Source organism: Cyclopterus lumpus, chromosome 3, assembly GCF_009769545.1.
Source record: "Cyclopterus lumpus isolate fCycLum1 chromosome 3, fCycLum1.pri, whole genome shotgun sequence".
NCBI classification, from domain to species: domain Eukaryota; kingdom Metazoa; phylum Chordata; class Actinopteri; order Perciformes; family Cyclopteridae; genus Cyclopterus; species Cyclopterus lumpus.
In genome coordinates, this window is record NC_046968.1 from 12285214 (window position 1) to 12297144 (window position 11931).

General features: G+C 41.9%; 1 protein-coding gene across 1 annotated transcript; it reads right to left on the reverse strand.

Moving 5' to 3' along the window:
* Nucleotides 1-328: 328 nt before the first annotated feature.
* slc17a6b (solute carrier family 17 member 6b) lies at nt 329-11360 on the reverse strand. Its single transcript, XM_034526922.1, has 12 exons — nt 11287-11360; nt 9577-9832; nt 8550-8668; nt 6851-6965; nt 5320-5407; nt 5125-5211; nt 4497-4639; nt 4162-4311; nt 3349-3481; nt 2868-2978; nt 1798-1925; nt 329-919 (listed from the first exon to the last, which is right to left on the reverse strand). Exons 1-12 carry the CDS (start codon nt 11358-11360, stop codon nt 578-580), a joined length of 1746 nt encoding a protein of 581 aa, XP_034382813.1. The 3' UTR covers nt 329-577.
* Between the last annotated feature and the right edge of the window lie 571 nt (nt 11361-11931).

The window sequence follows — 11931 nt, forward strand, 5'->3', positions numbered from 1 at the left end:
ACACACGTAAGCCGGTGATAAGAAAGAAAATAAACATCATATTGTGCATTAAAAGGACACACTACTCTGAGTGCAGAGAGATACAGTACAATCTATTTCAACAGAGGGTCTAGTTTCTGTTACCCACGCTGTGGAGGGACAGATCTATACACTGTAATGGCTGGCTTGTAGGACGTTGTACTGTCACAGTTAAGTTGATAAATAAGGGGTCGGCACGCTGATGGGCAGCTCCTATGTAACCCTACTGGCTTCAGTGGTCAGGAAGCCTCGGCTGATGGGATAGAAATGTTGACACTTACACACAATTGCACTGAATGAATATATCTATTATCATAATAATACATTTACAGACTGCCAATTTGATATGTGTTACATCTCTAGTAATCCAATATCTTTGAATTGTGTACACACTTTAGAAATTTGAATATTAAGTTGCTACTTTTTTGGAATGTGTGCAAACGATACAATGACAGATTGTAATTTTTCTTTTGACTCATTTGTTGATATTTTTTGGACTAAACTGATACACACTCACGAAAATAAGTCTACTCGTGTGTCAGTGAATGTGTGTTTGGGTCTAGGAGTATCCCTCATCCTTCCTGTATCCGTAGCCTCCTGCCTGTGCTTCTTCCTGGACATACTCCTCTGTCTTCTCCCAGCCTGAAGCCCAGCCTCCGTTCACCTGCGTGGTTGCGCCGTACGACTTAGCCGGACCGCCAAAGGCCCCATGACTTTGAGTGATATCGCCCGTCTCTTCTGCCAGCTCGTCCTCATCTATGAAGCCACACTTCTCCTCGCTGGTCAGTTCTGGGTCGGCCCACGGCTGTTTTTCTCCCGACGCAAAGATCCCATAGAAGATCACACCCCCATAATGCACCATGGAGGCAATCAGGAACACAGACTGCCACTCCTCTCGAGTCTGAAGAGGGACGCAAACCCAAAAGTTGATTTTATTTTTAATGGCCTGGACATTTTCTTATGTTCATCTTATTTTAAAATAACTAAAGCCAACAATGAAAAGATCTGATTTCCAAGTGTTGTCTGTGTGCAAGAGACATTGTTGTCGAATATTAAAAATACATTGTTCGTTCATCACCACCAACATAGTGAATACCACCTTGCTGTTCTCAGCTCTCAAATGTGTGTTGATTTGTAGCTGAAATAGTCAAATAGACAATTGCACAATTTACCTCTGAGAAATGTGTGTTTTGTGAATCTGTAATATTTCCCTTTAATAAGGTGGTGCAGACATAAATAAAACATTGAGTCTTGGGTTTCAATATTTGACCCCATGTGAACATCATATATTGTACATATACATACTTTCATACTTTTACTTTCCAGGTACCGCTAATCAAAGATTATTAGGGAAGTGGGGGTCTGAGTCAAGTAGTCGAAACTGTCACTTTATGTCCTAAAATCATTACGTCTGCATTTGAAGGCAATTTTAACTCATCTTATGAAGACATGTTTTAAATTGAGTCTTGACAGTATTAATGTCATTACAACTGTGTTTTACTATATTGCGATTCATAATCTGTTCACACTTCAGCCTGCATTTAAGCATCACATGAAGACAAATACATTATATTATATTCATACATGCTTACAGCTGCATTACAGTTTTTTACAGACAGTTAATTAAATGTTCACTCTATTTACTGCTATGTAATGCTAAATATGGGGACTTTGAGTGTTCCTGACTAATCTAGGTCTTTAACACCTTTAAGATTTATTGCACACATGAGTGGATCTTAATTCGTGCCATTTTTGGTGCCTGAATGGAGAAGCTCTTACCTTGTTCTTTGTCATAGTACCAACTATCATTGGGCACACCATCCCAGACAGAGTACCCACACCATTAGAGATTCCCATGAGAATACTGGCGTAGCGCGGAGCAATGTCCAGATGATTGACATTGAAGCCTGATGCAGCAACAAACAAACAAAGCAACACATTACATTGAAATAAGGTTGATACATTTAACCTTTTTTAAAGTATGACATGACCAGACAACCAGAATAAAATGCCACATTTGTGCAAACCACTGTGATAGTATCAACACCGAAGCTGGACACAGTGGTATAAGTAGCCCATGGTGACCGTCTTGTGGCAGAAATAGACAGTAACTCGCCACACGTTCTCCTCCTCCCCCACAGTGATGGCTGAATGAGTAAGTGTCCTCGCGATCTGCCTCACACTGCCTGCCTGGCAAACCCCCCGAGACAGCTAGCTAGCACTGAATTATTAAACACTCCAGGAGAAAGCTCAAGAACAACAGGCAAGAAACTGATGTTGCACACAGTCACAGACCGGCGCAGCAACATGAAAAGATCTGTTGAATCAGTGGCTGAAGAATGCTGAAAGGTCCTTTTTGCCATTCACTTAAAATGTTTTACAAATAATATCTGTAATCTGATGGCTTAAGAAAGTCTGTTACGCAGTTTATATTGATGATCTATCTATCTATCTATAGTTAAAGATATATAGAAAAGATCTACACCACTTGACATGTGAGAATATCAATCCTCTATCCAATGCTCAGCAAGAAAAAAAACAGTTCATTTATCTACACTTTTTAATTCCATTGTTACCTTTCTAAAGCACTGGCTTATCTTAAAAATCATAATGTCAAGAAACAGTACAGTGATACCAAACTTAGATTGTTGTGAAAGGTATTTTTCTTCCATATGTTTCACATTTTTCAACTTCAAATGTGGCTTCTAGCCTCATTGGCCCTTCTTTTGTGAACGCTACACACATAGACCCAGAGAACCAGCCCACATATTGTATATGTAGTATACCGTACACTAAGATGTACCTAAATTACATTCTGATTGAGCAGAAAGTGTGTTTGACGTACTAACCTGATATAGCAAATCCACTGAAGCCCACTGCCAGTACCAGGAAGGAGATGGCCACCCCTTTGCTGTGGGAATATCCCACCACCAGCAGCAATGTGGCCTCCATGCCAAATCCTAACAGAGATAGACAGCAGGTCACACACACACACACACACACACACAGACACACACACACACACGCAGACAAACACACACAGAAACACAAAGCCCTCAGGATGTTGGACATTGTGGTGCCAATTGAATTAATCATGATAGATGGCCTGCACTCAATTACTCAAGTGACAGATATGAAATCAATGCATAGTCCCAATCAACGAGTTAACTAAGTATTGAACAGAAAAATATACCAACACAACCATCTCTCTGGCAGTGAAGAGCAACACAAAAAAGAGCAGTATGGATCTAACACCGTGAAGTAACACCCGCTATCTGAGCAGAGAGAGGTGTGGAAAATGATATTTCATCCTCAGTTCCGACTTCTCACCGCCACAGTTCATGATTTTCCTGACAGTGGTAGTCGTCAGGATGTTCTTGCTGCGTAGGTAGTCGGCCAGCTGGCCGCCGATGGGCACGATGATGGTCATCACCAAATGTGGCAGCGCGGACAGCATGCCGACCTGCAACCACAAGCAGAAAATCCACCAATTCAAGCAACGCGATGGATACATTCATGATGCCTTTTTGAGTAAATACATCATCATTTAGTTTCATCCCCGGCCGGCACAGTCAGCACACAAGAGAAACAGAATGTGGTCCCAAATAATCATGGCTCATGAGCTTTTTCAAAACCTCAAAACAAAAATTGCGGCAAATAGCATCGTGGGATTGTTACCACGGACACTACTTTTTTATTGTTTCATTGTCTGAATTCTGAGGGCACTATAGTGAATACATTTCATATGTTTGAAAGTGGGTAAATGTAGTGCACTTTATGGTCAACAGAAGCGTGATTACACTTAGTTAATTACTTAGAACTAGAGATGTTTTCCCCAAACCTTTAACTTTAATTGTTGCTTCATCAACGTCAAATCATTTGTGATACTTAGTATCTTTTTATCTTATTGAACCAAAGCTGCATTCTTATGTAATGTGTCAGTTCGTGACACAGGACCACAGCCCACCAGTCGCTGACATTGATTTTGATAACGAATCATTCCAAGAGCAACGTGTCACATGCTCAACGTTTGGCACAAGTGTTGAGGGATTATTTCCAGTGCGTTTTAATCCGTCGTTCATCGATCACTCAATACATGCTCCACGTTTGACACCTGTCCACTGACTTGAATCGTGAGCTCACCTTGCTTATCTCAAAGCCAAAGACTTCCTCAAAGTATGCAGGCTGGCTGATCAGCAGCAGGTAAAACGTCCAGCTCCTGCAGAAGTTGGCCACAATGATTGCATAGACGGGCATAGAGGTGAAGAACTTCTTCCAGGGGGTCTTGAATTTCTGCAATAGATTATCACAACGGATCGATTTTGACATGAATTAGTTTGATAGCGTCTCCCTGACAAAAGACAAAGGGTGATGGAAATGGCTGAATGATTGTACTTCTAGTACCCTGTACAACAAGAAGGGTTGAGAACAAATGAGGGCTGGGTGGATGAAATGATATTCATTGTCTCGGCTGTTACCTCGGCAGGACCCGATAGCTGGACGCTCTCTCCGATGCTCTCCTCTATGTAGCAGCGTTCCTCGTCAGTGATGGTAGGATGTTCCCCGGGGCTCTCGTAAGATACAAGGACCCAGAACACATACCAAAAGATGCCGAAGCATCCTGCACATCACAGATAGAAAACGTGTCAGAAATTCAGACCATTACAGACAAAGTACTGCAGACAATTTTGACCTCAGCGAAAGGTACACATAGAGAGGAGTTGGCAGTCTGATCTTTCCAGAATGCCTGAGAGAATAAAACCCAGGAGAGCGAACTGTATCCAGTCCAATGAGAAACAGAAACGGGGAGGTGGGAGGGGGATTTATCTATTGACACACCAAAACATTGGGGGAGAGGAAATCCATATGCATGCAGTGGGCCTGGATAAATCCATTTGACTTTCACTGAGTGTCAAACTCTCAAGGTTTCAACCAGTCACACACTTTCGACATACACACATATCAATATTTACTTTATGACATTAATGAATGAATTTGATTTCATCTCATATGTACTTGTGCAATGACACACACACACACACACACACACACACACACACACACACACACACACACACACACATCACATGCATCGATCCATCTTACCATAAATGTAGAACACAGAGGACCAGCCTGAATACTGAACCAGGATCCCAGCCAGAGGCATGGCTATCACAGCACCAGCATAAGATCCTGGGAGTCAAGTCAGACTTCTTAACCACCACACGGTAATATGCAACACGTCATTTCGTCACCCAATGTATTAATGTCAATAGGAGATGCTGAGAAATGAGTATTTACCACAGAATGAGAGGGTGGCCAGTCGACTCCTCTCCAGCGGAGGAGCCCACTTACTCCAGATGCCATGACATGCCGGGTAGGTCACTCCCTAAACACACCACACACACACACACACACACACACACACACACACACACACACACACACACACACACACACACACACACACACACACACACACACACAGTCTGTGTTCATGGTGAGAAACAGCAGACTGCAACTCCAGATTCTTCAGCTTATCATTTCAGCACTCCTGATACTCACAGTTTGTTTTGGAAATGTATCAATTCAATGCTCCATGTCGGACATTTTTCGGCATTTGGTTAAAATAGTTGTACGGGTTTTTACAATAAACTAATTACAGGAATTAGTTAGCATCCATTTTTGATGGAGCCCATGGGGTATTGCTCCAGTAAATAGGGATCTTAAAATCCTTATGCAAATAGAAACATAACCATGTTACCCGTCCTTTTCAAACATGATAAAAGCATTGTTATGCTTCACAGAAATTGTATTTCTGGATTATTTGAGTTTAGGAATTACCAACAATCCAAGAAGCAAAATCCTTTTGCATATGAACATGAATCAACAGATTCTGATATAATAACTAAAATAAATGAACATTTTCACCCTTGTAATTAACATGAACAAATTGCTACAGAGGACCTGATGAGCTGTGCATGGAGCGGAGCAGCTCTGCAGCTATTAAATGTTCATCAGGCACTAATCTGAACAAACGTAAAAGACAAAACATACTTTTTTGAAGTGCAGTGCGATATAACACATTACATTGTTGTATTATTATTTATTCTCCACAAAACTACAAATCTATAAATTAGCCTTCAATAAAGATGTGCCGCTATATGCTAGGCTACTGGTGAGAGAATAATCCACCATCAGGAATAAGCATTTTAATACTGTTTGTCTAAAAACATTGAGATGATGGAAAAGTATCCCATTATACAAACAACTTCTCTTTTACATGTAATTATGCGTAATGTTTGTGTATTTAAGACCCGTAGTATCAGCTCTCAGTGTTTTGCATTACATATGCACAACATCAACTGTACAGCAGGCAGATATCTGGGTGTCATATTTCACTATATGAAGCCAGAGGACCGACTTTTGCCGACCAGCATTTTAATTTCCATAGCAGCACTTTGCTGTTGTGTTTCCACCATACAAAGTGTGACAGCTATATAGGAAGCTGGACTAAACACTCGGCTGTGAACTGGATCAATACAGCTCTCACATTTCCTCTGGTTTAAAATCCAGTGCATGGTAAAGTCTTTCCTTTACTTTCACCTGGAGTAATGTTTGCAAGAAGCCCCTTTGTGTTGTATATTATTGCAAATCCTATATGGATAGCCACAATAACAGAAAATCCATCTGACATGTGTAACCTCTATATGTTCTATTAATAGTGAGAATGTTGTCTCGGAGGATTTTTATTTGTAAAGCCATCCTTGATTTTTATTAAATGGGAGACACAATTAAACTGTTGAAATGCACCTTTAGATATAGCTCTTACCTCCACCAGCCCTTGTAATATCCTGACAAAGATGACACACCCATAGTGGACTCGAGCAGCCGAGGGAATGAACATGTTGAGGGTCGAGGTTAGCACAATGGCTGCACCAAACACCCTGAAAATTGTAAGATGTATTTTAAATGTAGCATTTCATAAATATCATAATGATTTCAACTAAACTGAATGAATGGCATTGAGCTCTGTGCCATGGTGACAATGAGCAGAGCATTGACATATTGCATGATTAAATATGCCTTTATCTTTTTAAAGAAAATATTACCACTCCTATCATATTGTTTATAATAAACAGACATGGCAAATGAACAACTTATATACCTGAAAGGTAAAAGTGTGTGTCTTCATGTCATTGTGGAGACATATCTGACGCATGTAAACACCTTATATATAAGCTATAGCGCAAAGCCTCATTTTTCATCACGAATCGATGTTCGTTGTGTCCTCGGCTCTGATTGGCACGCGCTCCTCTGACATCCGAAACAAATAATATTTCAAGCAGCAACGCCCCGTTGACGCTCACGTCAATGCGCACATGTCGCCTAGCAACCGTTTTCACTTCGGTAGGCCGACTGTTTCAAGAAATGTTTTTTTCATAAAGAATGTCATTTAATTTTAATTGCCATAGATGCAAACAGCATATGTATTGACCACTGAACATTTGCGTATAATGACTGTCTTAATTATCGGACAAGATGAGGCTGTCTGTGGTTGTTAAAAAACATCCATAAACACAGAGCCATTTCTCATTTCTGTCACGTTTTCACGCCCCTCTCATCTGCACGCGGGGGGCAAATCCTAATCTGGTTGAGACTACTGGTGGGCACGAGACCAATTGATTTGATTACATCCTCGTGTCAATCAACAGGACGAGGAACGGAATAAAAATGTAAAACACAAGAGAGCGATGGGGTACATTATTCCCAAATTATAGCAGGGTAGATTTATTAGACATACTGGCCCCTTTTTCAGAATTAGTGTCTGTCAATATTTCGCTATTGTTTGCCTTTTAATTCATGGACCTAAACGTTCATACTTATAGCGCGTTCAAGATTTTAAACATATGCAGAACCATGCCTTCATAGTGGCAATATTGTGTATATCAATATTACATTGCTAAAAACGTTCATCTTCGTCCTAGTGTTTGTAATTATTATGATGACGCATGAATTAAAGCCTTTGGCGACGAGACGGGGTCTTGAGAGAGCGACAGATTAGACCCGGCTCCTCCAGGGATCTCATTAACAGGTGGCAGAAAGCCCTGACACCGGGAGCTGCAGGCCTGCCAGCCCGGTGCCTCCCTGCAGCTCTGCATCACTTCAGAGCAGCTGACTGTCTGTCTGCTGCCTGTGTGTGGTGAGACTCAGCCTGTAGTGAATTCTTTAACCGATTCATAATTCAGGCTAGACGCCATTTTTTTTTCACGTCTGGCCTTGGCTGTCTTCTTTTTTTGGGGGGTATTGTCTGAATTTATTCCAGTCCCCATGTGTTCATTTTCGTTTCCTCCTTATTTTAGAGATAACAGGCAATAAATAATGAGAGTGAGACGAAGGGAGAGTCCCACCAACTGTTCAGCCATTTTGATTAATTGGCAAAAAAATGGTAATTAAAAAATATAATACATTCTGAAAAATTACTGTCACTGTCTTGTAATTATGGTATTTCCCCAGGAGGACTGCCCTACCTGTTTGCTGCCAGCCTGGAGCATATGTATCCTCCCGGGATTTGCGTCACAATGTAGCCCCAGAAAAAGGATCCGTGAATCAGTCCCACCGTCTGTGGATCCCAGTTAAACTTGGCTTTCTGGGAGATGATATGGAAGAAAACAAACTAGTAAAAAAAAGCAATGACGTTGCATTGTGTTGAATGACCTCTGTTGATGTATATATAGGCTATGAGTCATGAAGAAACGAACCACGCGTATTCTCTGAATGGATTGATCTCAATCCAGGCCTCTTTATTAAAGGCCTGCAACGGGTTATTTCGATCATATTAAATTGATCTGGGCATCAAAACCTTCATGCGTCCTGCATTGTGAAAGAGAAACTGTTGAGAATATGTGTGGAAGTAGCTGTGTGTCAGATGTAATTAGGCGACGACGTTTCGGTTAATATTTGGCCTAAACGCAAAAACTATAACATAATATATACATTTAGCTAAATATCTATAGGTTGTTGTGAATTAGGTTATTCACACGTATATGTTATATATGTATAGCATATATGTGTCTTTTAACTTATTTGTCTTTTATGTAAATAAATGCTGTCGAGAGAGAATAACGTCAATTATTGGTTGGTTAACATACTCGGTTTCATGAGTTGGGCTTTCCACGCAGGATACATTTAATACTTTTAAAATTGCAGCATATTTATTTCCTAAAATGTATTATACATATCTCAAGGCTATAGCTGAAATGATAAAACATGGGAAGCATCTTTAACGATTTAGGCTTGCATTCAAATGTCTTAAAAAAGGTGTTCCCACTTAAAGTGTGTACAAGCTCATCCGTCGTGATTATTGTGGGCTATTAAAGTGAATTTATGGCGGAATATGCACGTATAGGCCTCACATATTTTTGTAAATCATGTGTGGAGGAATGTTTCCTTTCCTGCCCTTTAATTTCATGATTAAATAAGAAGCAGGTGTCTCGTGTCTTGAGGCGCGCGGTCTACGTTGCCTGACGTCATGAGTGCGCACAGCCGTTGCCACACCTCTGTGATGATGATCTTGTCTTTCAGGTGGATGGTGCTGTTGTTAACCATGCCCACTATAGCCACGCCCAGGTTACACCGGATACCGAAGGAGATGCAGAAGCCCAGGCCGCTCATGATGGCGATGATGTAGCGGCGGGGAAGACCGAAGCAGCTGCAGTCGCACAGCGGGGGTTTCTTCTGCGCGGCCTCCCGGGGCCGCCCATCCTCCGTCAGCTCGATCACCTCCCCGGTTTTCTGTTTCTTCTCCATCACCCTGCAACAGCCAGGCGAGGACAGTTTGTTAGTGTCCCCTGATCGTATACGACATGATGCACCCTACAAAATATATCCAGTAATGGGAAATATTTATGGGGAGGCCTTGTTACCACTTGTGAGAATACTTGATTATGGACATGGGTATTGGGTGGTTTGGGTGCCTGTTTGATATTTATTGTGTCATGTGAGTGAAGAGAATTTAGGGGGCAGTTCTTCCATCAACCTAATAAAGCAGCTGCACACGGATGGAGAGGCCTCCATATTGTATTTTATTCTGTCACACAATAAGGAGCGTCAAATCTGTGAGCTTCGAGTCAGAGGACTCAAAAGACACGAACAGCGAATTGAAAGCACAACACGTCTTCTGTATTTGCACATAGGAAAACATAACAAATAGGAACACCAAACAGACTTGGCCTGAAGATCTGAGACCAGGTGAACATGTCCCTGACTGTACCGCATTGCAGCAGCCCACTCACTCTCACACTCATTAGCATTCAGCTCCAGCCTCCAGACACACACGTCTGGGGGCATTCCTCAAAGTCCCCCTTTTTTCTCTCCGTGAAAATCACATTTTTCGCCCAGACGTTGTTTGTCCAAAATCAGGATGCAAAACGATAAAAAAAAAAGCTCAAACCTAAAGCTTTAAAAGCGTGTGCCTGCAAACGGATGAAAAGCAACATAACTAATTAATAAAAAGGAATCGAATAAAATGCAAATCGATGGAGGCTGCGACTTGCAGCGAAATCAAAGGCCTTAAAAAAATCGAACAACTGAGCTTTTCTAAACGGGCATTGGAACCATAATTTATATGCATGCGATTTTACTGTATGTCTACTTCAGATTGTAAATAATTAGGATAAATGAACAAGCCAGCTGGATATGCAAAAATGAGCAAGATGTTTTAAAGAAACCTAATTTAACCCTTTTATTGATTCATTTGAGACACAGGCCACACATTATGCATCACTGGTTTTAAAAGATGATAAGAAATGCATTACAAATTATTAATGAATCCCCCATAAATGTGCGTGTCGCCTTCACGTTGTGTATAACCTGTCTGTCTGCTAATGAGCTATACTGGTACCGGCCCCTGCATCAGGACCAACTGGCTGGGTGCACACTCTCATTCAGTGGCATCTAGGTACAACCAAACCCCCTGTCATCAGTGCGCGCGCACACACACACACACACACACACACACACACACACACACACACACACACACACACACACATACATACACACAGACACACGCACACACGCACACGCACACACGTTTGATTGCATCATGTTCCTCTCACTTCTAGAGGCGTGACTAGAGATCCCTGTAAGTTGTAAAACAGTTTAGGGTGACCTGCACACCTACACACCACCCTAACTCGTGTCTGGTTAAAAACACGCATGCAAATAATCAGACTAGATGAAAAAGAAAACAAAGCCGGTCCTTACCTGTACATATGACCCAGGGTCTTCCCCGCAAATTCCTTCACCCCCGCCGTGGCTCTCGTCTTTACTGACTCCATATCCAGTTTCTATGTATCGGCCTATATTTCCTCACTATTTTTTTCTTTACTGCTTAATCGTCATGTTACAGCGCAGGATGGCGGACTGCAGCGGCTACAAGGAAAACAACAAACGAAGTTGTGATGAATCTGAGTCCGGGGAGGTGACTATCCAAAACGACGAGTCTAATTTTCACGATGAAAGTGCCAAAGCGAATAGAGAGGAGGAATCAAACGACCTGTGCGCCTCCATCCGCCACCACACCCCCTCCTGCCTGGCGTACAGTAGCCGCGCTGCCAACTGCCATCGCGGCGGAGCACGAAAATGAGTGAAATTGTTAGCCAGCGTCGTTGATCTGCTTTGGATTTGTCCAGAATAAAAATAAGAGAGAAAGAGAGAGAGAGAGAGAGAATGAATGAACGGAAAAATAAAAGAGCTCAAAGTTTAGAAAGCAGAAGTGGGTGTTTGGAGTAGCTTCAATAAATCAAAGAGGGAGTGAGGCTGGATGGTGTCTCCTGTGGTGCGCGCAGGTTCATCTGACGTCGTGTTCAGCACCGAGGTCAGCGACAGCAGCTCCGCGTCCAACATCTG

What these genes read in the sequence shown, in the direction of transcription:
- slc17a6b (XM_034526922.1), bottom strand. Translation starts at nt 11,360, where the DNA reads ATGGAGTCAGTAAAGACGAGAGCCACGGCGGGGGTGAAGGAATTTGCG. An exon ending in TCCAGGCTGGCAGCAAACAG is followed by an intron (nt 6,966 to 8,549) that starts GTAGGGCAGTCC and finishes TACAATTTTCAG; the next exon opens with GGTGTTTGGTGCAGCCATTG. An exon ending in CTCTGTGTTCTACATTTATG is followed by an intron (nt 4,640 to 5,124) that starts GTAAGATGGATC and finishes TGTGATGTGCAG; the next exon opens with GATGCTTCGGCATCTTTTGG.